Consider the following 26,890-nt stretch of genomic DNA (forward strand, 5'->3'; position numbering starts at 1 on the left):
TTGCGATGGTAGCTTTGGATGCAACTTTCTTTGGTTCCATTTATCGATTTGTTGACTTGGATGACAAGAGAAATGAAAGGTAGAGATGCCCCATTGGATGTGCCAATTTGCTCGCACGAGGTTTCCGGAGAAACTTAATTCGTGGAATTGAACTTGTGTCGATGTTGATATTGATGCGATGTGGTTCGATCTCTAGTCAGTTGAATGCGTACGCTTTACTTGAAGAAGCGGAGCGCGTGATTTTCTTGAAGTTGAAGTCTTGGAAGAATTTTTGTATCTCTAAGAGACCTATATCTTCAAGGAGTGTGCAACTTCGAAAGTTTAAGAGTATTCTGATAATTGAGAGAATTCTCTATAGGCTCTTTGGATTGTAGAATTGTTGATCCGTACAAATGAGAAGAGCTCATCCATTTATAGAGTTCTCTGGTGGGTCTCGTGGGCTTGGGCTTCGTTGGTCTATGAGTTTGGCCTTTAGGCTCAATTAGTTAAATTTGGACTTGATTTGATATTTGGGTCAAATTTAGCCCATTTTTGGGCTTAGTTGGACTTTAACCCAAGTAATAATATCAAATAGATCAAATTAATCTGATTCAATCAGTGACGTCATTGGAATTTGTTTTCAACTTCAATTTGGGATACATGTCAACTCCTAATTGGTCCCAGATTTAATGATTTGGAATTGCATCATGAATGATATGACAATTTGTGATTGGTCTAAAATTTCACATTCAACAATTACAAAACGATTATTTATTATTATACTTTTTTGCTATGGACCAAAAGTCTAAAGTCATTCCCAACGTATACTTATGTTATGTGTATAATATTTTGTCAAATACATGAAAAAGGAAAGGGAAAAAATTTGTATGATGTGTTTTGGAATTGCAAGAGTGTCTTTTAAAATCTTGAACAACAATTTTAGTACTATTTTACTCACACGTTAAATATTTTTTATATTTTATATGGGTAGAGAAATATGTTTGGTTATACAATTTTCTTAGCCCAAAACATAAACATATATTAAAATATATTAATGTTTGTGTCAGTTCATCTTTTTGGGCCCTATGAATCGACCGAAACAATATGGTTTACAACCGAGCAATTTGGAAGCTGCTGCAATTGGGAATTTCATTGAGTTTCTTTGTATTGAAAGTTCCAAATACTTTTTCGAACATTTTAAAAGTCATACCAAAAGTTCCTTTCATATTTTCACTTTATTTCTTTTAAAATCAATCATTTTGTTCAAATATTATTGTGGTATCTATATTTGGCGTGTGTGGGAGAAAGTGTTAGTACCACAAGCCCACATAAGAGTTTTAATAAATATATATATACTCAAAACATTCGTAAAACTTCTAGTGTAAGACAAAAGTAAAAGTTATTTTTTGACAAGCCATTTTCCCGTTTGGATGAGGAATAATTGTGGATCGAAGGAGGTGTTTGAATTAACTTTTCAAATGTTTAATTTTGAAAATAAGTCATTTTGAAAATAAGCCTTTTCTGTTCCCATCCCTGTCCCTTATTCCATTCTCCGTCCCCGCAAATTTCTCCGCGGGAACGAAACGAGGATTCCCCGAGGATCGGATTTCCCGCGGGGCAAAATTTTCCACTTTTATTTTTCTCTAACATTTTCTTTTAATTTCAATTAAATATATATTTTTTTACAATTCTATAAACATTTTCAATTGAATTTTCATTTAAATGAAATATTATCAATATTACTAATTAAAACAATAATACACATGCAATTTAAAAAATATAATTAAAATGCTAAATTCTCATAATTTATAAAAATTAAAATTCAACATTTAGAGTATCTTATCTTAAACAATACAACATCTAAAGAATTAAAATAATAAAAATCTTGAATTTAAATAATTAAAACATTCATAATTATCTTAATAAAGTCTACAATAAATAAATAAATAAATATATATATATATTAAAAATTTATATACAAAGTCGGGGCAGGGAGGGGAAACGAGATCGGGTCGGGACTAGGGACGGAGAATGCCCTGAATTGTGAACGGGGAAAAAAATTCCCCACATCCTCCTCCATTCCCCGTGTATTCAGAGATTGGGGCAGGTCCACGCGGGACTCCGACCCAGCGAATTTTTTGGATATCTCTATTTTGAAACACATTCAAAATTCATTTAAAAAAATTTTATCAAGAGAATTGAAATAAAATAATTTTTTAAAATAATTTGTTCTCCAGTCCATTTAAACGGACTCTAAAAAATGTCATTACGAAGGTTCGAGGTAGAGGCTAGAGGGACAATGGTGGTAAAGTGATTACAAAACATGGTGTGGGGTCCTACGTAATTAAGGGATGGTAATCGAATTCGTGAGCATAATTGAGGTTGGGTCATGGGTGTGATCAAAACTTGAAAAACTTTTGATTTTTCATCATTTTTCTCCTTTTATTTAATACTTATATTAGGTATTTCAAATCTTTTAACTAACTTGTGACTAATAAATCAATCATGATTAATAAAGTAATAAAAATATTAATGTATATGTACGTGGAAATTTGATAATATAATTTGATTCTAACGTAAAATCAAATTAAGATTTCAAATCTAAATTATTCTATAAATTGCTAAACTAAACCTCAAATTGATTTGAATAAATGTATTAATATTAGTAAGACAATTGATTCTAAGAGTGTATTTGATTTAATTTTCAATTGTTTAATTTTGTTGAAAAAAATTTCATGTTTATTTTAAACTCTTTGAATCAAAGAGTTTAAATGAAAATAACTTTTTAAAAACACTTTTTTCTTGCTACTCACTAATATATTGTGATTAATAGATATAAATTAAAATTGGCTGAAGTCTATTAATGTCTATCATTGATACTATGTGATAGACGTTGATAGAAATCTATCAATCTTTTTTTGTTATTTTTATAAATAATTTGATATTTTTTAGAATGTTCCTATCTTTTATGTACTTGTTAACCATTTTTATTGATTTCTTTAATTATTTATTTAACAGTAAAATCATATATTGAATGAAATCAAATGTTTTATTTAATAACTTTTGGTAATGTATTATTTTAATAGTTGCTATTGTGTTCTTTTGCAAACTATATTTGTTACATTGATTTAAAATGAGTGAGAAAAAGAAAATGAGGTTGGTTCGTAAAAATGTTTCAATAAATAAGCGAAACTTTTCTTTTCGGCTAAACTATATATATATATATATATCCTTAAAATAAATAAATAAATAATTTTAAAAAAAATATGCTTACGATTAGATTTGAATGAAACCCATTAGTATTTTGTTTCAAAAAAAGTTTTTCAAAAACACTATTAAACATTAAAAAAATCAATGATACCCTTACTATTAGTATATGAATAAAAACCATCCGTGAGTACATCATAACAAAAATACATCCGAACTTTTAAAAGTTGCACTAAGTGTACCTTCGACCTCTCAAAAAATTCTCTCTCTTCTTCAATATCGATCTTATCCACTTTATTTGTTTGTCTTGTCTCTTGATTCTCTTCATGTTACTAATTATGCTGATTCATGTTAACTATTTGACTTTTATTTATATATCTCTTTTAATTAAGGTATATAAATTATAGCAAGAAGAATGAGAACGATGAAATCATCAAGCGACACTAGGACTTAGATGTTTAACAAGGTTGTACGTTATTTTAGTAATTAGGTGTGCATTAATATGTAATTTGAGTTTAATACACACAAAAGAGACATTGAAATTTGGACCATAATTTTAAGAACAACGAGTAGGGAAAAAAGAAAAAAAATGTGTGCATTACCAAATTTGTAGTGATGAACACTATGTTGATCATTTTTGCGATTCAAATTACCGTGATTGAAGAAGATATTTCTTTGTTAATCCTTTTGTATTTGGCTATTCATTGTTTTGCTTTTAAGGGGAGATTTTGACTTTGAGATTTTGTGAGATTTTGTGGGATTTTATTAAAGATTTCAATGAGACAGGCCGACTAGGGATAACTTCCTTGTCATTGTTCCCATGAAATTCCCCATTTAATACCGTGGGAAATTCATGGGCAGTGAGAATTTTTTTTTTAATTAAATAATTAAATTTCTCACTATTTTTTATATGATTAATCTCATAAGAATAATTTTGAATTTAAAAAGAAAATAATTACTCAAATTTTCAAGAAGAAGAAAATAAGTACCTATCAAATTATTCATATATATCATCTAAATTTAAATGTTCAATTCAAATATATTCATAACATGATCATTAAACAATAAAATTTGAAAATTTGGCAATTAAATAATAAAACTTGAAAATTAAATATATTTATATAATAATAACAACAATAACATAACAATACATTATTATAATAAATTAAAATGAGACAAAGGAGGTGGGGGCAAAGACAAGGACGAAGAATGTATTCCTCGACCCAATCCCATTTAGTTCACAGAGAAGTTTTTTTCCCACTCGCTCATTTCCCACCCCATTAGGGATCTTTGCAAAATCTCATCTCTATTGGGTGAATGTACATCTCTAGATTTTATGCTTTATTTTGAAGTGTTCGTTTATATTTGATTGTTAAGAAATTTGATATAAGTATTGGACAAACAAAAGAAAAATGAATATTTGAAAATTTTGAAAGTTTAAGGATACTTTTGAAATGAGGTGTTAATAATTTTCATCTATATACTAATGATAAAAGTAATTTTTTAAAAGAAAAATAAGTTTAGGTACATTTTTTAAACTTTAGAAAGTTTAAGAGTATTTTTAAAATAAAGTATCAACAACTTTCATCCAAAATTAATGGTAATAATATCTTTTAATCTTTTTGAGATTGGAAAGACATTATTGAAAACTTTAAAAAATTATGGATGTTTTTAATTCAAAATAAACAGTTAATGGATATTTTCTATAACTTACCTTTTTTTTTACTGGATTTTTCAAAATAAATCCGTGTGTTTTCAAATTCAAGGAGTCTAAGATTGTTGACGCACGTGAGCTGCACGTACATTTTTATTTTTATTATTTCGAGAAAGCACGTACATTTTTTAAAATATACAATATTTAAATAAAAGATCCCATTTTAAAATTCACCAAATCTCACTGAAAAATATCATCCATTGACCAATTATCTAATTGAAAACTCAACAAAACCACATCATCACAAAATTATTCTGTGGTTGAAATTTTCAAGCCGTCACTCATTGTCTCACCTGATACCTTTAAACTAAAGTTATCCTTTTTAATTTCCACCCCCAGAACTTTACGATGCTCTCAATTTATACCTTCCATTTTTATAATCGAATCGATTCAAATATCTCTTCAATTTTAATTTATAACAATTTAGTTCATATATTTTTAATTTTATAATAATTTAATCTTTGTACTTTCGATATTATAACAATTTAGTCTCTAACGTAAAAAAAAATTAAAATTAGATGTCAATTTTTAATACTTTATGATGTAAACGTCATATTTTATAAAAATATTAAGTCTCTAATTAGTTTAATAGTTTATTTATGCATGAAATCTCATTAAACCTTAACATTAATTTCTACAATAGGGACTACGTCGTTACAAATGTTAAAGTTCAAAAACTAGATTGTTACATAGCAAAAGTTATGGACTAAATTATTATAAAATTGAAAGTATAGAGACTAAATCATTACAAATCGAACTTTAGAAATTAAATTGTTACTTGTGTGAAAGTTTAGGGACTAAAGTGGTTCTTAACCTTTTTTTTTTTTAATTAAATTTCTAAATTTTTATAAGTAAATCCATTTATATTGTTTTTAAAATTATATTTGAAAAACATTAATATACTTAATTCTTANGAGATTGGAAAGATATTATTGAAAACTTTAAAAAATTATGGATATTTTTAATTTAAAATAAACAGTTAATGGATATTTTCTATAACTTACCTTTTTTTTACTGGATTTTTCAAAGTATTGGCTATTGTATATGAAAAATAAGAGTAAATTCAATGAATGAATTGTAGGACATAAATACTTATCTATAATAAAATCATAAATAGAGCCTTAAAAAAAATTAATTTTTTTTTTAAGTTATTAAAATTTGAGAGTGGAACACAAAACTTAGAATTAATGGAATAAATTGTTACATAAAAGCAGCAAAATAAATTGTAATGAAAGGAAACCATGAAATTCAGACGTAGAATATAAAAAATCCGTGTGTTTTCAAATTCAAGGAGTCTAAGATTGTTGACGCACGTGAGTTGCACGTACATTTTTATTTTTATTATTTCGAGAAAGCACGTACATTTTTTAAATTATAATGATTTAATTTTTGTATTTTTAATTTTGTAACGATTTAGTCTATAAACTTTAGTATACAACAATTTAATCCTTGTATTTTCGATATTATAACAATTTAGTCTCTAACGTAAAAAAATTAAAATTAGATGCCAATTTTTAATACTTTATGATGTAAACGTCGTATTTTATAAAAATATTAAGTCTCTAATTAGTTTAATAGTTTATTTATACATGAAATCTCATTAAACCTTAACATTAATTTCTACAATAAGGACTATGTCGTTACAAATGTTAAAGTTTAAAAACTAGATTGTCACATAACAAAAGTTATGGACTAAATTATTATAAAATTGAAAGTATAAAGACTAAATCATTACAAATCGAAGTTTAGAAATTAAATTGTTACTTGTGTGAAAGTTTAGGGATTAAAGTGGTTCTTAACCTTTTTTTTTAATTAAATTTCTAAATTTTTATAAGTAAATCCATTTATATTGTTTTTAAAATTATATTTGAAAAACATTAATATACTTAATTCTTATACATATGTAGACTTTTTCAAATGTATGATTAAAAAAAAAGACAATTAGAGTTGATGTATTGACAATTTTCAAAAGAAATATTTGTTGAGAGTCTAAATTTATTCCCTTATGAACATTTAGTGGTTTAATTATATTTAGTGATAAAACTATATTAACAATCTAAAATTCAACTAAACCAACTCTAGGTAGCCTCATAATTATATTGCCTTCTATAAATTAGATAAATAGAAAACGTGTTTACGTGAAGTTCTCTAATAACAAAGTTTAAAATAATATTTTATGTAAAATTAAAAACTAAAGTCAGTAACTATCAAAACGAACATAATTCAATTGACATATAATATATATTAACTTCATGGTTCGAGTAATATTGTACTAAAAACAATCTAATAATCAAAATAAGATCAAGTGGTGTTTTTTGAGAACGTTGTCCATGCCATGCAAAGTCATAAACATACAGCGGTGTGGACTTAGTAAAGGAGAGGCCCATCGTAGTTGTTTTTTTTCAATAATGATAATATTGATAATTAAAAATATCTTAGCCTTTTCTTCCCACAATGAAGAGTCGCATTTTTTAATATTCTTTGGTCTTTAGCAAGAAATTGATTAATTCACATCAAATAAATAAAATTAAAAACAGAAGGAAAAAAAATAAACTGAAATTATAAGTTTCCCCTCAAAACTCTAATAAGACTTTTCCCTTTTTACTAACCCACCCTTTGCTGAGTTCTTTTCAACATATATAATTAATTTTTTAAAGCAATAATAATAATAACACAACAATTTTCAATGCTCTGCTCTAGCTTTGCTGTCAAGTTCGTAACTTTTAGCATATATTTTAGCTTACCATTCAAGAAATCAAAATGACCAAATTAGAAGAAAGACTTTTAAAAATTAAGGCGTCATCCCCATATCATTTTATCGTAGTCCAACGACAATTCAACGATTTTTCAAAACCTTACTTTTTTTTTCATTAGGAATGTAATCAAAGTTCTACGTTAAAAAATCACATACAAATAAGTAAGAAACAATATCAATATCTTTATTGGGTATGAGATGTTACAAAACTTCCACATGATAAGCACACGCAAAAGCATGTGTGATGGGTAACAAAAACTCCATGTTTTTCTTTGACAAAAAAAATCAACATGCAAGTAACATTCCTCGATGAACCATAAAGAAAGAAGAAGAAGATGCAACAATGATTTAAGTGGTTTGAAAACGAGGTTTATATCCATTATGTAAGAAAAAGATCGATGATATTATACTCAAATTCAAATTTTCTATTGTAAGTAAAAGTAGTTAATTAGATGCTTAACATATCATTATAGAAATATGTAAAGAATTATTATTTCATATGCGAATTAACATTAAGTTACACTCATTGTTTATAGAAACTTTTGAATAAGCTGTATGAACCATGAGGGCATATGAATGATATAGAAAAAATGATGATGTTTGGACTTTGGTCATTGCATATTAATTATGTTTTGACTTTTCATCCACACATCTCATCAACAGAGCATTTGTATATCAGATGGATGTGTGAAAGTCTAAATGAGTAGTTAGGATTGTAGAGCCTATACCCTTAAAATAAATTCCATTTATGCCTAAAATTTAAAGTCAAAATAGAGTATGTTCAAAGTATAGGGATGCCATAATTAAGCACCGTACTATAAAGATTGCGATGTCCTTTACCCATTGTTTTGTCCAAATCTTTTTTATCCGAGAGATTTTTGGAGGAACTTATCGTGACATGTCGATATTTTTATCGATATTTCTACGTTCTCGTGAGTTCAATATCGATATGATGAGCGAATCAAAATTTCTACCATATGGTAAAAAAATTTACGAAACATACAAAATAAGCAATAAAATGTTAATAATGTAAATATGATATAAATAATAGACATGTTAATTTGTTTAAAAATCATAAAATATTTTTTTACTAATCTAAACTTATTTTTAAATCTTTTCCAAAAATATCTATCAAAATCGATATTTCCACCAAAATTTCCGTAAAATCAGGACCAAGATATTTCCATCGACGTTAACATTTTAAATTGTGGTTATCACAAAGTAGTGGTCTATTGGATTATTAAGAGATATTGATAGCTACATTATTAATTTAACAAATGTAATGGTCTTATTATTGAATAAATTTTACCTTTAAATCTCTAGAGGGTGTTTGGCCAACCAACTTCGGCTATTATCGTTCACTTCATATTTGAAGCTTCAATCATAATAGTTGGAATAGTTAGTGTTACCAAATATTATAACCTACAATTAACTACCGTATTTTTTTTGTTATAATGTTTACTATTTATACCGTGTTTATTATTTCACACTCACCATCTCTTTTTCTCTTCGTTGCAGTGTTTTCTCTTTCTTACCTAAACTAAATAGTTTATACCATAAACATAAGTTATTATACCATAATAATTACTAACTATAATAATTAAGTTACCGCCCCAAATACTCCTTATTGTTCTATTTATTGCTATCTAAATTATTTATTGTCATTTACATTTAAAATATATTTTGTTATTCGATTGTTTCATTTTTATTAAAAAAAAATAACAATGTTGGCTCATCTAAAAAGACATTCTAATTCATGTTATTATACGATTCTACTTAATGTCCATCTATTTTGATAAAAATCAATTTGAATATGTAACAATGAGTTAAATTTAGCGGTGATTAATATGTACTGATTTTTTTTTTTTAAAATCGAACATTCAAATTCATCCTATCTTATTAGTTGTACTAAAAAACCATTCATTTGTTGTCAATTCAAAAAACAAACGTAGTTACAACGTTACACAAATGTAATTCAACTACTCAAGTAGCATGTGATATTGAAAAAAGCTTATTTATATGAATTTCCAGGAAAAAGAGAAAATCCCATCCTCCATAGCTAGCTAAGCTATGCCTATATGACATATGCTCATATTACATTATATGATATTATGAAGAAGATTTTACACTATTATTATATTGATTGTCTATAATATCAACATCATTTAAGTATGATATGAATTTCATAATAAATTATATGACTAGTTGTAAATGGAAATACGTAAATTGTAATAAAAAATTTAAATAGACAAACAAAATTAAAATGATCATAATTTTCAAATTAGAAGATTGGAATAGACAATTTTATAATCATGAGAAGAATCTAGTATAAGATCTAAAAAATAGAATAATCAATCCTGAAAATGAAATTTAAATTACAGAAAAATTAAATTTGTCAAGCTTATTATATCAATTTTTATCTTAAAAACTTTCATATCATCCAATTGAAATCTAAGGTTGAGTTAAATATTGCAATTTCTACTTTATTCAATGTTCACTTATTTGTCCATTAATTTTAACAAATAGCAACCTAAGAATTTTTATATGCTCACTAATTTTAATAATATCAAGTTTGATTAATGCATAAATTCACTATTGAATAATTGTGCCAAAACTCATAAAATTTTAATACTAATGTCTGCATCTGTTTTATACTTGAATAGAATATATTTCAGGATAAAAATTACAACACTTTTTAAACCAAAAACTACAATTTGTAATAGATCTCTACGTTTGAAATGCACTTTGATGAAATTAAAAGTGTAGATGTAAAATCAATTACTAACAAAAAGAAAAGAAAGAAAAAAAAATAAATTACAAAAAATACTTGTGAACTTCGCCATTTCTTTAAACAATACCTTTATACTTTTAAAAGTTGTAATATTACACTACCTTGAAATAAAAAATTTTCGAATAGAAATCAAAATCTAAAACTGTATGACGAAGACGATCTAATTAAAATGATATGGTGATCTAAATTTTTATCTAAAACACTGTCACACCGTTTTATATCTCAATTTACTTTCAAAATTCTAATAAAACTATATTTTCGATAGTATTTTGAGAATGTTTGTGAATGTTTATGAATAATACTGTAACATTTAAAAGTATTATGAGATATTTAGTTCACAAACTTCATAAGTTAACGTTAGATTACGGACTCAACCTCAATAGTGTCACTTAGTCTTCACTTGTTTCTCTACTTTGCATGTTTCTTGAAGAAATTCATCTCACGACTGTTGTAGATATTATTATTTATTACATGTGAATAATTCGTGTACATACTTTAAACTTTCAAAGTAACCTACAATCCCTTCAACAAGTTTCCGGGAAATTTTCAAAAGAAAATTGCTTCTGGAAAGCATCACCATCGACAAATCGCGGCTGACCAACTTTATTGTACTGTTTGCTTGATATCGCCAGTCAAGCAATCCTTATCTCCACGCGGTGGAGCAAAGCTAGGGATAATTCCTATGGTGAAATCACAATGTGGGGTATCCTCTTCTCTAATCGACTCCACCCGACCCATTTGCTCTGTTTTCACTGTTTTTCCCTCTTCTGTATCAGCCGACGATTTCCAAACGAAACTCGTTAACTTTTTATTATATTTGTGAATAAACCCATCTACAGAAAATAACCCACCATGAAAAGTAATCACCATTGCTTGCTGAAATCGAAAACCCAGGAAGCCTCTCACCTCATGATTCCGACTAAGTCAAAAGGTAAAACCCCATTACTTTTTTGTTTGAGTCTTTTTTGAATACCATTAAAAGATGATAGAATAGAACAAAATAAGAGAATGACAGCTCTAAAATAATTGTCAAATGCCCACCATATTGTTTATATATGGGCAACTCATCCTGTAAAAGCCAACCAACTTTTTTTCTTTTTCTTTTTCCCCATTTTTCATTATTTTCTTCTTAGATTTGTGTTTATATATATAACTCATCTGTAACTGGCAAGAAACCAGACTTGGGTACTGTTAAAGATGAAGTTTGGGAAGGAGTTTTTGTCTCAAATGGTGCCAGAATGGCAAGAAGCATATTTGGATTACAATCATCTGAAAGCAGTTTTGGCTGAAGTAAGCATATCTAAGCAGCCAAAAGCTTCAGATGCATCAGGCAAGCTAAAGAGAAAGGTGTCTTTGTATAGAGCTTTCAGTGGACTTACAGGGCGGAGGCATTCTCCAAGGAAGCAGGATGATGCGATCATTACAAACATAGTTCAGAAGGACTCTGAAGAGATCTATCAGAGTATGTTCTTTATGTCATCAGATAGAGGAGGTGAAAATGAGGTGGTATTCTTTAGGAGACTTGATGATGAGTTCAATAAAGTGGTGAGGTTTTACAAGAAGAAAGTAGGGGAGCTGATGGTGGAGGCAGAGGAATTGAGCACACAGATGGATATTTTGATTGCTTTGAGGATAAAGGTGGAGAAACCAGATGTTGCTTTCGAAGATGCTGATGAACATGTCGATCTAGCAGGAAGTGCAATCTCCTCAACTGTTAATTCCATCAATGGAAGGGCTACAGGTAAGTTAACATTGTTCTTGTGGAATTGAAGACAAAAAGACAAATGTTTGAACTGTTTGGAAAGGAGATCTTTAGTTATAAATGCAATGCTTTTGTGAAGTTATGTAGGGCAAGAAAATTTGATATTGTTTTTTACTGTCTAGATTGTGTTTTTGAAGGACGGTCACGCTTGGAAACAACTCAGGAAGTTGAGATGGTAGACGATGCAACTTCGGTAGATGAAGATATGGAAGCAAAAGAGCCAAAAAGTTACATCGGGAAGGGGAGTAGAGGAACAATTCAAGCCATTCAAGAAAGACCAGCTTCATTAGACTTGTTACCCCACGTACGGATTAATATCTCTCCCGAAACACCAGTATCAACTTTAAAATACATGGTTGCAAGTTCCAAGTCTCCGTTATCATATAATAAGAAGGAGTTGAGGAATTCAGAAGAATTGATGACTCGGGCCTTGATCGAATTCTACCAAAAGCTTCAAGTTCTAAAAGGCTACAGGTAATAGTAATACATGAGTCTTGATATCGTAGTGAGGATTATATTTCTTCATTGTTGAATTTGTTAATATATAAACAGCTTTATTCCTTATGGATCTACAGCTTCTTAAATACATTGGCGGTTTCGAAGATCATGAAGAAGTATGATAAGGTCTCCACAGCTTCCAGTCTATTTACTTGAATAAACGATCATTTTGTTTCAAGTATTACTGAATCTCTGATTTTGTGAATATAGATAGCATCACGTAAAGCGTCAAAGGTCTACTTAGAAATGGTGGACAAATCTCCTCTTGGCAGCACTATAGAGGTCTATTACAATTCCTGAAATTTCATTGTGGTATAGTTAACCAATTCTCACCTGAAAGTCTTTCTCTTCAAAATGTTTCTGTACTGCCACAGGTCACACGGCTCATTGAAAGAGTGGAGGCTGCTTTCATTAAGCACTTTGCAAATGGAAACCGAAGAAGAGGAATGGACATTTTGAGAAGAAAAATCAGAAGGGAAAGACATGGAATTACGTTTTTCTCTGGTAATAAGTCTTGTTAGAGCAAAAGCTGATTTCTTTCAAGTTTGAGAATAATGATTATTTTGTTGCAATGTCTTATACTCTCAAATTTGAAATGAATATCTGCAGGTTTTTTCTTCGGATGTGCTGCTGCACTTGTAGTGGCCATTATTTTAGTTATACACCTAAGAGATATATTTGAGAGCAAAGGGAGCAACCAGTTCATGGATAACATATTTCCTCTATATAGGTAATTTTAGATGGCGACTTTGATGTTTCGAGGCATCATATTTATAAAAAAATCCATTAGTAACTTAAGTATCATTTTTGAATGGAAACAACAACTTTCATTGAGAAAAAAAGTTGAAGAATGAATGAGTTTATCAACAATTTTAATGTTGATAAATCGTTGCCTTTTTAATGTACATATGAGTTGATATTTATGTTTACTTTTTCAGCTTTTTTGGTTTCATCATCTTGCACATGTTGATGTACTCTGCAAATATATACTTTTGGAGGCGTTACCGTATCAATTACACATTTATGTTTGGCTTCAAGCAAGGAACGGAGTTGGGTTACCGAGAGGTCTTTTTTCTTAGTTCAGGTCTTGCTGTGCTCACATTTGCTTGTGTTCTCTCACATTTGGACATGGAGATAGACCTGGAAACAAAAAAATTTGAAGCTCTTACCGAGTCAATTCCGCTAGCTCTACTCACTGTAAGCTCCATCATCCGTTGTGTAGTGCATTTCTCAAACACATCTCTATTCATGCTCTAGCTATTGTATTAAGAGTAATAGCCATATCTAAGCTGGAATCATTTTGCAGGCTGTTCTTCTTATATTATTTTGTCCTTTTGATATCATATTCCGTTCGAGCCGCTTCTTCCTAATTCGTAGTGTATTTCGTTTGGTCTGTGCTCCGTTCTACAAGGTAGTCTTGGGAAGAGAAATTTCACAACTACGTATTTCTATTTTTGAGCAAAAAAAAGTGTATGGCCAGTGCTAATTCAAATTTGCATTTTGTCTTTAGGTTACACTTGAAGACTTTTTCTTGGCAGATCAGCTTACTAGCCAGGTTTGACATTAACCTTCTTTAAGATTTCTGTATGTTTCATTCTCCTGGGAAACTTTATACATCAAGGTTAATATAGTTACAAATTCACATCAGGTGCAAGCCTTCAGAAGTTTAGAATTCTATATTTGCTACTACGGGTGGGGTAACTTTTTACAAAGAACGAATACGTGCTCTGAGAGCAACATTTTTGAAGGTTTCTACTTTGTTGTTGCAATTATTCCATATTGGATTCGTACTCTCCAGGTAATCAGTTGTGGTTTAACATATATTTTTCTCAACTTCTCCGACGTATCAAATCATCAGAACTAAGGTTGCTTAATGGTTGCAGTGCCTTCGGCGCTTGATCGAAGAGAAAGATGTAAGCCATGTGTTTAATGGACTGAAGTACTTCTCAACGGTCATTGCAGTTGCAATGAGAACAGGCAATGATTTGAATATGGGAATGACTTGGAGAACCTTGGCTGCAGTTAGTTCTGCTATTGCGACAATTTCAGGCACGTATTGGGATATAGTATGTGACTGGGGTCTCCTGCGACGAGACTCGAAGAATCCATGGTTGAGAGACAAACTACTGATATCCAACAAGAGTGTATACTTTGCAGCAATTGTAAGAAAACTAGTGTCTTTTTGGACCTATTCTTTGAAAAACAGCCTTCTGCTATTATTTTTAGAAAGCAAGAGTAGCTTGGCATAGGAAACCATGGTGTATCTTAGCTGATAATTATCTGTGGAATCTGGATTGCAGGTACTGAATATCTTGCTACGACTTGCTTGGATGCAATCAGTATTGGGTTTTAGGGAAGCTCCATTCATCCATAGACAAGCCTTAATTTCCGTTGTTGCCGGGTTGGAGATTATTCGACGAGGAATCTGGAATTTCTTCAGGTATGTCCTACGTTCCTTGATCGTCCCAGGAATGGATTTAGAAACATTATCCTGAAAGGTAGTAAAACATGAGAAGAACGAAGTTCTCTGTTTTACTACAACTCTGTAATCAAGTTCAACTAGTTTCTGCATTATAGTAGTTGTCAGTGCCAAAATAAAGGTTCTTACTGGTGATAATTAAAGGATTTATGGATTTTGTGCTCATCAGGTTGGAGAACGAGCACCTAAACAACGTGGGGAAATACAGGGCATTCAACTCTGTACCTCTTCCTTTTGACTATGACGATATGGCAAGATGAGGACTCGCTTATGAAATGAAGTTCCCTGAGATAACGTTTCGACTGATTTTTTTATTCTTACACATGCCTTGTTTCTCTTTATATTTTAGATCTAATGTAGAAAGAGAAATAGGGTTAGTATAGCCTGAGAACATGTAAAAAGGAAAAAAGAGAGGTATAAAGATATGAATTCATTTCATTCAATATACGGGTGTTTATGGGTTGGATTGGATTAAGTTAGTTGAAACACTTTTTAGACCCAACTTAATTATTCGGATCGTAAATTTTTTCAACCCAAATAACCCTTATTAAAAAATGAACTCAACCCAATCCAACCATGAAATATTTGAGTTTGGTTGGTAAGTTAATTGGATCATTTATTTAAAATTTTCTTCTAAAAGGAATCAACGTAAATATGTAATATGAAAATAAATAAGCTAAATACAAAAAGATATAAGACGAGATTTGACCACCTCCTACATATTTAATATTTTTTGCTACAAAAAAAATTCAGAATATCAACCGCATTAGTAATTCCATCAATTATTCGTCGATAAAAAAAATAAGTTAAATTTAATTTATATGGTGAAAAATTTCTTTTTAAAGTGTAAAGAAATTACTTTTAAGAATTATTGAAGAATAAATTATTCAAAAAAAATTGGAATTAAATAAAATTAAAATTAATATATGTATAAATAATTATGTTATAAGTAATAAATAATATATTTTAAAGTTAATAATAAATTCGGGTTGGTTCGGATTGATTTGAGTTATATTAGGTGAATTCATAAACCAACCTAGCCCATAAAATTTTCATTTATTTGAATCAAACTCAAATGAATTAATAACTCAACCCAAACTGCACGAGTTAAATTGGATTGATCGATTTTTTTGAGTCATCGAATTTTTTGAACACTCCTAATTTGATATACGTAGAATAACATCAAATGAACATATAACGGCTTGTCAATTGTCCAAACACATTCATAGAACAAGAACTTATTCCGGCCACCAGATGCCCCATATTTGGATCAGCCAATTGAATTCTATACATTGACTGTACAAAATTAGATAACCTCTCATTCAAATCTCATCTGTTTACAAAGTTGAAAGGTGAACTCTTGACAACAAAAAGTTACCAAAACTCAGTTACACAGAGAAGGAAGAACGAAAACTATTCATCATCGTCATCAACTTTAGGCAAAGAAGCCAAAGAGTTTGAGGGAGAGTTCTCATCTGTCACAGCACCGGTACTCTCATCATCCTGACTCTTAAAGAGAGATGAAAATGACAGAGGATTGTTGGTGGAACTTTCTTTTTGTAGGCCACGAATGGCTGTCATCGCAGCCACAATGCTTCGGTATAAATCCTCACTTTCCTCCCCAAGATCTGAAGGTGTCTGGGCTGTAATAATTTTGGAGTTATCAAGTATAAGGTTTGGGTCAACGCGTAAGGTCGGGGGTGATTCGATGACTTCCGCTTCCAATGGGAAGAGTACCTCAAGGTTTTCCTCACACTGATGAACCAGGCTTGTGAGAAGTTCTGTTGTAAAGAATGGTTGACGTACTACAAGTTGCATGTATGGCAGACGCAACAGTTCACCCGTGCGTTTATCATACTTCTTCAAAATTTTTATCAGCCCTTTAAACCCAAATTTGAAAACAATTCAGTAAAAGTGCTTGTGCCTGAGTTGAACAATTTAGGAGTGATGATGATGATGATGTAGGTGACATGCTATACATTGATCTATTGCTTTACCTCTGAAGTCATTTACCTGCAAAATTTAGGGAGCTATAGTTTTTCAGAAGCACCATTCCTCCATGAATGGCAACAAAGTCCTTACGAATATTCATCATTTCTTCACTGAATTCATTCTCTGACGAAAAAACACCTCCCCTGCTGCTCTTTTCCTTTACACGATCAATTCTTTCCTTTAGCTCCTGTGCCAATTGAACTCGAGTATCATCATTAGAGAGCTAGAACTGCCTGAAACCTTTCTGATTTAGATATGACATATAGCAGAGGACAAATGTAATCAAAAGAAGTAAGTTAAGTGAACAATTTTGAATTATGTAGTATTTTTGGGGTTTAAAAGAACAAATATAATTTCAGACTTAGATAACTTGTTTACTAATCGGTAGAATTTTTCTTCTGGAAATGGTTTTCAAATGTTAAAAACTGATCAGAAAACAGAGTAAACATTGCCCCACTACTCAGATGTTTCTTAAAGCAATTAAAAGACACAAATACAATGATGAGTATTATCTTTCAGTGCACACATTACAGGAAATATTTTCTTTGGATAAGAAACGACACTGTCTGACTAATTTTTACTGGAAGCTGTTTTTTCTCCCAAAAAAGAAAAGAGAGAAATTTAACTCTCATTTTAGTCCTTGAAACTTTGTTCTATTTTAGTCTCTAAATTTTTTAAATGGTTGGTTTTGATCCTTCAACATTCAAGTTTGTTCTATTTTGGTCTCATGATCTTTCAAAATATCTATTTTAGTCTCTAAACTTTTAAACAATCATTTTGGTTCTCGTTACCTTAAATTCACTTTGTCCGATTTTTGTCTTTAACTCGTTTAGTTTGAAATCATTATCGTATTAACATGCTAGTACACATACTCGATATGACAATCATTAATTCGTGAAAATTAAAATAAAAGGACAAAATCTTTTTTTGTTTTTAGAAGTTTAAGGATTAAAATAGACATTTCAATAGACTCAATATAACGTCATTAATTTGTTAAAATTAAAATAAAAGGACCAAGACAACTGTATGTTTTTTTAACGTTCAAGAACTAAAATAGATATTTTACAAGTTATGAGACATTAAGACCAGAATGGAACAAGATTGAAAGCTCATGGAGATATTTTGAATGTTTGGGTATCGAATAGGGTTTAAACCAAAGAAAAAATCTAATTACTTCTCTGTTAATATGAAAAGCCCAAGAATTTCATACTGAAAACAATTTCCAGAAAACCACTCAACCAAAGCCCAAGACAAGAACAACTAAACATCTCATGGTTATCCCAAAAAAAGAAAAAAAAAGTTATAGAAGCATCATTCTACAATCGATTAATCTTTTGTTCCACGAAGCAGAACGACACATTTGGCAAATGCTGCTTTCCCTTCTGCTTGACATTCTCATGCTACATGAGAAAAGGAAAGATCTTAATGTGCAAATGTCGAGTTGAGAAAATAAAATACTAGGTACAGAAGAACAGAAAAAACATCTGAAATAAAATGAACCTTCATCTTATTAATTTTTCAATCATTTTCCAGAAGGGATTTGAAAAACTCGTACAAACTGTAGGATGCCAACAAAACACATCAATACTATTAAAAAAAATGAGGTTACATTTTACCAACATACTCTCTTCATATTAGAATAAATAGTTAAGAAATGCTGATGATGACAAGAGTTGGTTAAAGCACCCCATATATGATAGGTGGAAAAAAATGCACAAGATGCAAAAGAAACAAGATATGCTCCTAGACAAAATTTCAATTTGGTTTGAAGATAACCTTAATAAATGTTGGTACCCTTAACCATTAAATTTAAATTGCCTGGGCAGAATGATAAATCAAGAAAAGATGAGCAGAATCATTCATTTCTGCTCAAAATTGGCAGGCTAGTGTTCAAAAGTCAGAATGATGGCCATGTATTTGAATGTCCAATCTTGAAGCAAAAGACCAATTTCAACAATGTACTCTGTCATGGCTAATCTTTAATCCAGGGAGAGCTGTAGTTGAAGCACATTAATCATACACTCACATTCTACAATCTCAACTAGACTGCAGACATGGATGCCAATCCCTATTGTCACCCAAAACATCAGGACATGATGCACATTCCACCACTTCAGTTAGGTTCCTTGATTTCTCAACACTTTAGGAAGATTGATCTTCCAAATTCTAACCTTTACAAGCATGTATGTTATTTTGGCTCACCATGATTCAGGTCTTCTTTCAAGACATCTTCCTTTTTTCTTGATATATGTAGTTATCTAAATCAGTTTTGTACATACCTTAACTAATTCTCCCGACTTTCTAATCTTACACTGTTTAGCTTTTAATAAAAAAAACCATCATAGGTTGGTCTAGTGGTAAATAGAGGAGCATGACCTGATAAAGGACTAAGAAGTCATGGGTTCAATCCACGATGGTCACTTACCTACGATTTAATAATCCTACGAGTTTCCTGACACTCAAATGTTGTATAGTCAGGTAAGTTGTCTCGTGAGATTAGTTGAAGTACGCATAAGCTGGTCCAAACACTCATGAATACGGAAAAAATAATAATAATAATAATAAAAAGAACTAACTTGTAGAGTTAATGTTTTAGATAGGTGACTGTCAAATCTTCTTGTACTAATCTCACAAGGCACCCTATAACACTTGTTTGTCAAGAAACTTGAGGATCTTAATATCCAAAGTAGGAGCTACCTACACTAATGACCACCAAACCAATCTAGGCTCAGAGACACCTAACTTTTTAAACCTGCCTTTAAGACAACCAACCCTTTATAACATCCAACTTTTCAACCTGCCTTTATGACAACCCTTATCAAAGATCAAAGAAAATCCATCCAGCTTGAATCATACCTACTAACTTAATTTACCTCAAATTGTCATATGACACACAGCTTTAGTTACAAACTTCCTTAACACTCGAGATTATTCAATATCCCACAAGAGAGGTAATAGCACAGTAAACCCAAATTGGAAAAATACAGATTGTGTAAATGTATTCATAAGATCAACAGAGAAATCCAAGAACAGTCGGCAAAACAAAGAATGGGAAGAGTAAAAGAAAAGAAAATAACCTGAAACCGAATAACAAACTCTTCCTCTTTATCAACGTAAAAATCATTCAATTTTTCAAGCTCTTCATTGAGAATCTTAACGAACCAATCTTGAAGGTCAGCCAAAGAAGCAGCAGCAGTCTCACAAGGGGCAGCATCGGTGGGATCGTCAAAGGAAACAGGGGGTTGAAGGGGAGGAAGAAGAAAATTAAGAGAATGGTTGGTGGGTATTGGATAGATGGTAGAAGGGAGATTAGGGTAGTGTTTGAGGAGCTTCTTGAGGGGTTTGTAACAGAGAAATTTGTCCCTCCACTCGGGGAGGGTCTGTTCCAGATGGGTTTTGAATTCCTTCCCAAATTTCATAGCCGGAAGCTCGGAAGATTGGAGTTGAAGATGAGGAGAAATGAGAGAAAAGAAGAGAAGGGAATTGAATTAGGAGTAGTTAAGAGCGAATTAGAGGAGAAATCAGAGGGGAAATCGATGGGGGGAAGATGGAATGAGGAATAATGGAATGTGGATGGAGATGAAAAAGATGAAAGATGGAATAAAATTGTTTGTTGTGCGAACTTCTTTGTCAGAATCCATTTATGTCTTTTGCTATTGTATCTTATGCTTTTATGTTCTTAATCTAATGCTAGTTGGGTTTCCAAATGGATGGAAATTTGCTATGTCAACACTAGGAATGCAACAAAATAATAATAATAAATCGAAAAATCGGAAAATCAAGCCCATCCAAAACTAGTTTCATTTAATTTTTCTTTTAGTAAAAATTATACATATTGGTTTATATTCTAAACCAAAAAAGTATTGGTTCCAATCAGATTTTGATTGAAAAACCAATCAAAATCGAACCAAACCCATGATATATATATTCTTAAAAATAAAGGGTAAAATATCTTTTTGGTCTTTAGATTTTAGGCGTAAATTTATTTGGTCCCTAGGTTTTCAAATGTTACCCAATTGATTCTTAAGTTTTGAGTTTTATTTTAATTTAGTCCCGAAGTTTCAAAATGTTATAATTTTACCCTTGTTATTTGAGTTTTGTTTCAATTTAGTCCTCAAGTTTCAAGATTTTACATTTTTCTAACATCAATTTTTCATTAAATACTCACTTTTAATCACTGACACCAATTTCTATTAATTATTTAGAAATAATTATGAAGTAAAATTTTAAATAATTTTAAAAGTGATAAACAATAGCGAAACTTAATTAATTATAATTCTTTTAATAATTTTTAATTTATCAACATAAATTAATACTAAAGACGGGAAATGAGTATTGAGTGAATAATTGAGTTTAAAAGTGTAAAACTTGAAATATAGAAACCAAATTGAAACAAAACTCAAATGTCAAAGGTAAAATCGAGCATTTTGAAACTTTGAGGACTAAATTGAAACCAAACTCAAAACTTAATGACTAAATAGAAACTAGACCCAAAGCCTAGGGACGAAAAAGGTATTTTTTTTCTCAAAAATTGTAACATTGGATATCTTTTAGTCTTTTAATTATTATGATGCATATATATATTTATTGTTTAAAAAAAGACCAATTATTATGAAGTGTTTATGTGTTTTATTTAGAAAGTGCGAAAAAAAATAAAATGTCTAATTTCAACTTATAAAAAAAAACGAGCATGATTGACTAACTCCTTATCCAATTTCGATTCATTTCAATATAAACAAAAAATGTAATAGATTCAATTCAATTGATAAAAAAAATATAATAAGGAATATATTGGTAATCGCAGGATGCTATCTATCTTGTAAAAAGTCAGATCCTGATAGAGGAAAGAGCATTTCTCGGACAATGAGATCTCTCACTTTCGTAGAACAGTAAGTTGTATGGGTGAATCTAATTTTAATTTTAAATTAGCAAAAGGGTCCAATCCAAAAATAAAATTGGAAATAAGAATTAAATTTTGGAAGAAATAAAGAAAATGTAAAAAAATTGAGAACTGAACTGATAATAAATCGAACCAAATAAAAACCAATTCATTGGTTTTGTTTTTTTATTGAACATTAGTTTAGATCTTTTTTTTTTTTTTTTTATAAACAGATTGGTTTAGTTTAGTTATTGATTGACCCTAAAACCAATAAAACCAAATCGACTATCACCACTAGTCAAAACACAAAAGTGTTTTAGGGTTATTTGTTTGTTTTTCTTAAATCACCAATCGACCAAAAAACTTAAGCTAATGGGTGAAGGTAAATATGATTATGTATCATCTAACGGTTTTGTTTTTCTTCAAAACTCAATTCTCATCCTTTAATTATTCTAACCAAGTGAAGAAGAAAACGAACGTAGTTTGGTTGACCATTCAGATTCGTTTTCAGATTGACAGATTCACACAAAATATTTAGATTCCGATTTTGAAAACTGTTTTTCAGATTTTGCAATCCAAATAGTGCAAATACTAAAAACATGTTTTCATTGTATTCAAATTTAAAATTTTAAAATTTAAGATTAAAAATGTAAATATTGAAATCAAAGGATCAAATTCAAACAAAACTTAAATGTCAAGGGTAAAATTGTAACATTTTGAAACTTAAAATCTAAATTGAAACCAAACTCAAAACTTAAGGACTAAATGTATAACCTTTTGAAATCTATGAATTAAATAGAAATTAGCCTTCAAAGATCAAAAAGTATTTTCCCTTATATTAAATGAACCACATTCATTTTTTAAATTTAAAATATGTATCACATAAATAATAATTATACAAATTTTTAATGTAAAACATGTTAATAAATAGCTTGAGAATAGTATAACGATGATTAGTTTTATGATTTATGAATATAATATCAAATACATTTTTTAAATTAAAATCTAATTTCTGTCAAATACATATAAACATATGAAATTCAAATGCGTTGTTTTCAAATTTTGATTTTCAAACATTAAAATCTTCATGTTTTATTTCCACAATTTTAAAACTAAAACAAATAAAGCTTTTCATTATTCTTTTTATATTGTAATCTAACTTTTTTTAAAAAAAAAACAAAAAAGAAAAATCAAAGGTCTTAACCAATTTGTATAATTTCAAAATGGTGTCCAAATTTGAAAAATAGTTAGGATATTTTCAAATCTATTAAATAATTTAGAAACAAACAAAGCTTATATTTTTTTAGTTATAAAGTAAATAAATAAATAATAATTCATCTAACCATTAAAGAGATTTTTGACTCATTTTTCCTTTTAATTTTTTTCGATATTTTATTCTTTTACAATTAAAGATGGCTCCATCATTACAACCAAAATTATATTTTCTTGACATGTCTCTCACACTAATCTAGATTGACGTGTGATTAAAATCATTCGACGTTTTTAAATATACTCTTATCAAAATACCTTCATGCATAACTTTAGGGTTGTTTTAAAACAATTTCAATGGTTAAGGATTTAATTGAAAATATTAAACCATCCAACACATAATTGAAACACAACATAAAAGAGTAAATGAACTCAATATTTAGGTAAATTATATGCCTACTTTACAAATTACCAATATGAATATAATTTAAATGAACTCAATATTTAGGTAAAGTATATGACTACTTTACAAATTACCAATATGAATATAGTTCAATTGATATGAAATATATATTCTCGACCAAGGAATCCATTTGATATAAAAGCTTAGAATTATTATTTCAAACCATGCACTAAAATTCAACCTCTTATATACCCATTAAAATAAAAAACTATAAAATGATTAGGAAACCGATTTTCTTAATTTTTTTTTTAAAAAAAATCCAATTAGGGTTTTAAATTTTAAATAATAATTATTGTAAAATTCCAATATATTGCCGGCTCTACTAAACATTTCATAGCGACCGTCGATTTCAAACAAGGTACTTTGATCTAACTTCTGATTACGCTCTATGATTAGGGTTCGGCGGGAGGTTCCCCTGCAATGCCCTAATTTCGGAAATCGCTGTATTTAAATGGCAATGCCTAAGTTCTAGCAGCGTCGTCCTATCGGCGGAAGCGTTTGTCCCTAAATCGGAGAAGCAAGGTACTTTGTATACCTAAATTTTGTCAGTGTTTCGCTATGAGAATGCATCTCTAGTACAAAGCTTTAAGCTTTCTGATCCGCCTATTTCCGTTTTCTTTCTTGTCTCACTTGTAAAGGGTTTAACCATATCCATTTGTTGCATTCTTTTTTGTTTTTTAATTTGGATGGTTGATTTTGTACAGAATCCCTGTCTCTGATATGCTGGAGTTGTTGTCTAAATTCTTTGTTCGCATGGCCATTAAGATTGAGAAGCACAAATTTTGATGTATTCATGTTTGCTTTTGGGTATAGGATTCTTTCTGTCGTGAAATTTGGGGATTTCTACGCCTAAATATTGTATATTTTCTATGTGTATTAGCAAGGACAATGACATATTTTTTGCCATTTAACTTCATAGCACTGGTACTGAGGCTCCTTGATGATTACTGTATTTTTGGTGCCTAATCTCGATGTGCTACAATAAAAGGGATCCGCTTTGCAGCTTAAGCTTCTAAATGTATTCGCTGCCTGTAATGCCCTTACATTCACAAATGGCATTAAATATATCTTCCAATCTTTTTATTGACCTTATGAGTGCCTTTATGATTGATGACCCACCTCCCACGAATGTGTTTTCCAAATGAAGATGCGATAGAGATAACCATCCAATCATGAAGGGGCTTGTGAGAAGGTCATCGGTACACAAATCTCCTTTTTATTTCAACCCGTTTGATGATTTAGTTATCTGTATAATGTTGTGACATCTGGTAGCTTAGAAACTTCTAATTAATTTTTTTAGGTTTGCAGCTCAATGGGTCTTAGGCCATTATTTCTTGCTTCAATCCATGGGCTGTCAAGTTTTCCTCATTGTTGTTGATGATTGATTGTGGGTCATAGTGTACTCTCAGAAAGAAAAATTCATACCCAATTTTTCTTATTACTATTAACACTGTGTCATATAGAGGGTGATTACAAGAAATTTGATATCTTCTGACTGTACGTAAAATTCAGTCTTTCAAAAGTTTATTAGTGTTGTAATTTGTTCTGTTTTTCAATATTCAATGTGGATATGTTTGCTTATGTTTTGGTAATATTTGTTTAGACAGAAGTTTGTAAGTAATTTTGCACGAGTACTGTGGCTCCATCTTATTGAATATCCAAAGCCTAGTATAGTCATGCACACATCAAAGATGGCATCTGCGACTCCACGTTGCAGCTCAAACAATAGCATATTCTGCTTCCTGTAATGCCATCCATTATACTTTCTAAATTATATTAATGCCATCTGCGGGACAAGATCTCAACTATCACAAGTTCCTTTCCACTTGGGGGCATAGTAGTTTATGGGAGGAATTATGACGTAATGGTTTATTTCAATTATGGGAAGGGTTGAACTTTGATTCATTGGATTCTTTTTTATACTTAATTATGAGGCAGAGGAAAGTAGAACCAAAACCAAAAGAAGTCATCAAAAGAAAGCTCTAGTGAGTTGAAGCCATATATTCATTTCCTTTCTTAAAGGATGACTTACCGTTAGGTTGATGTCCACCGAAATTGCCACATGTTTTTAGTTTCCAGCATTAAGAATGGTTGAGGGAGAAATGACCATGTGGCTGTAATTCTTCAACCCATAACAGGCTCAATCGTGGGAAAAAGGAATCATGGAGGATGCCCAAGTTTCATTAGGGGAAATTTTTTTACATCTATTGCCTTATCTTGGTCTCTAAATCCGAACTTTGTTCTTTCTTACTATTTGATATTATGTATACATCATACCAGAATCTGAAGTTGCCTTTGCATTTTGTTTGTTAGATTGTCAGTAACTTGGCTATTTGTTGACATTTTTTTCACAGTTCATCGATGATATTATGAAAACATGGACTGGATTGATGTATAGTATGTATCCACATTGAACCTTTATGTTATGAATGTTGAAATGGTTCAATTTCAGTTGATGTTTTATTTATTAGTATTGGTTTGATATTTAAGAGAAGGCAAGTGCTTTACCTGCTTACTGGGAACCTTTCAAAGTGATGTCAAATGCATGGAGCTTATTGCTGCCATGATTCTGTGGTCCTCTGTATGAATAGCTTATTGACACTTATTTTGGTCCAGAAACGATCACTACATGGTGTTGCCTTAATTTGGTTTTAGAGCAAAACTTAAAAAGGTCCAAAATAAGGTGTTCTTTTCTCATTTTGGTTGGTTTTAAGGCCCTTAATAGTCAGGGGGTATGTATAAGCTCTTAAACTTTGCCCCCGTTGGCTCCCCTTTTAAGGCTGAGTTGAGGCAAGGGTAGCTTGGTTTATTAAACTCCATCTTGTTTCGAACGAGAAAAATACATATTCTTTTTCTCAGTTTTGTTTTGGTATGTAAAAAGAAAGGTATCTTTCTCTACAGCATCAACACAGTGCAAGATAGGTTTGATAAACCAAGATTAACGAAGTCAAAGTTCATAAGTTGAGACAAAACCCACCACAAACCAATGTTCCAAAATATTTATGAAGTCATAGGACATCTCACTGCCTAATTCTAATAGAAAGTTTCATGAGATTAGATTAGACAATGTGATTAATCAATCTGTTCTTTCCTTTTCTAATTGAGGAATTTGTTGGTACCTTTTGGTTGGGCATCAGAAATAATGCATTGCCTTTTTTCCAG

At 30.3% G+C, this 26,890-nt stretch overlaps 2 protein-coding genes and 1 long non-coding RNA gene across 4 annotated transcripts; 2 read left to right on the forward strand and 1 right to left on the reverse strand.

Annotated features, from left to right (window-relative positions):
- Positions 1-11,110: 11,110 nt before the first annotated feature.
- On the forward strand, positions 11,111-15,660 carry LOC120080494 (phosphate transporter PHO1 homolog 9-like). 2 transcript variants are annotated; one of them, XM_039035166.1, is made up of 13 exons: positions 11,111-12,187; positions 12,346-12,682; positions 12,784-12,832; positions 12,917-12,988; positions 13,081-13,210; positions 13,316-13,436; positions 13,645-13,903; positions 14,013-14,117; positions 14,217-14,261; positions 14,355-14,504; positions 14,590-14,868; positions 15,007-15,146; positions 15,355-15,660. In XM_039035166.1, the coding sequence occupies exons 1-13, from the start codon at positions 11,644-11,646 to the stop codon at positions 15,443-15,445; spliced, it is 2,322 nt and encodes a 773-aa protein (XP_038891094.1). In that variant the 5' UTR covers positions 11,111-11,643; the 3' UTR covers positions 15,446-15,660. The 2 variants fall into 2 exon arrangements, with proteins under 2 accessions (XP_038891094.1, XP_038891093.1); XM_039035165.1 differs by having other exon boundaries at positions 11,112-12,187; positions 12,331-12,682.
- A 751-nt stretch (positions 15,661-16,411) lies between these two features.
- On the reverse strand, positions 16,412-20,852 carry LOC120080495 (SPX domain-containing protein 4). The gene is made up of 3 exons (XM_039035167.1): positions 20,255-20,852; positions 17,199-17,364; positions 16,412-17,065 (listed from the first exon to the last, which is right to left on the reverse strand). The coding sequence occupies exons 1-3, from the start codon at positions 20,594-20,596 to the stop codon at positions 16,599-16,601; spliced, it is 975 nt and encodes a 324-aa protein (XP_038891095.1). The 5' UTR covers positions 20,597-20,852; the 3' UTR covers positions 16,412-16,598.
- A 3,206-nt stretch (positions 20,853-24,058) lies between these two features.
- Positions 24,059-26,086, forward strand: LOC120080526. The gene is made up of 2 exons (XR_005482541.1): positions 24,059-24,250; positions 24,433-26,086. It is a non-coding gene; the product is annotated as an uncharacterized LOC120080526 (long non-coding RNA).
- Positions 26,087-26,890: the final 804 nt, after the last annotated feature.

Source organism: Benincasa hispida, chromosome 6 (genome assembly GCF_009727055.1).
Source record: "Benincasa hispida cultivar B227 chromosome 6, ASM972705v1, whole genome shotgun sequence".
NCBI lineage: Eukaryota > Viridiplantae > Streptophyta > Magnoliopsida > Cucurbitales > Cucurbitaceae > Benincasa > Benincasa hispida.

Coding starts and splice junctions, on each gene's coding strand:
- LOC120080495 (XM_039035167.1), bottom strand. CDS start 20,596: ATGAAATTTGGGAAGGAATTCAAAACCCATCTGGAACAGACCCTCCCC. Junction 17,365..20,254: donor AGTTTGTTATTCGGTTTCAG/GTTATTTTCTTT, acceptor CAATTGGCACAG/GAGCTAAAGGAAAGAATTGA. Junction 17,066..17,198: donor TAGCTCCCTAAATTTTGCAG/GTAAATGACTTC, acceptor TTGGGTTTAAAG/GGCTGATAAAAATTTTGAAG.
- LOC120080494 (XM_039035165.1), top strand. CDS start 11,644: ATGAAGTTTGGGAAGGAGTTTTTGTCTCAAATGGTGCCAGAATGGCAA. Junction 14,262..14,354: donor CAGATCAGCTTACTAGCCAG/GTTTGACATTAA, acceptor AATTCACATCAG/GTGCAAGCCTTCAGAAGTTT. Junction 15,147..15,354: donor GGAATCTGGAATTTCTTCAG/GTATGTCCTACG, acceptor TGTGCTCATCAG/GTTGGAGAACGAGCACCTAA.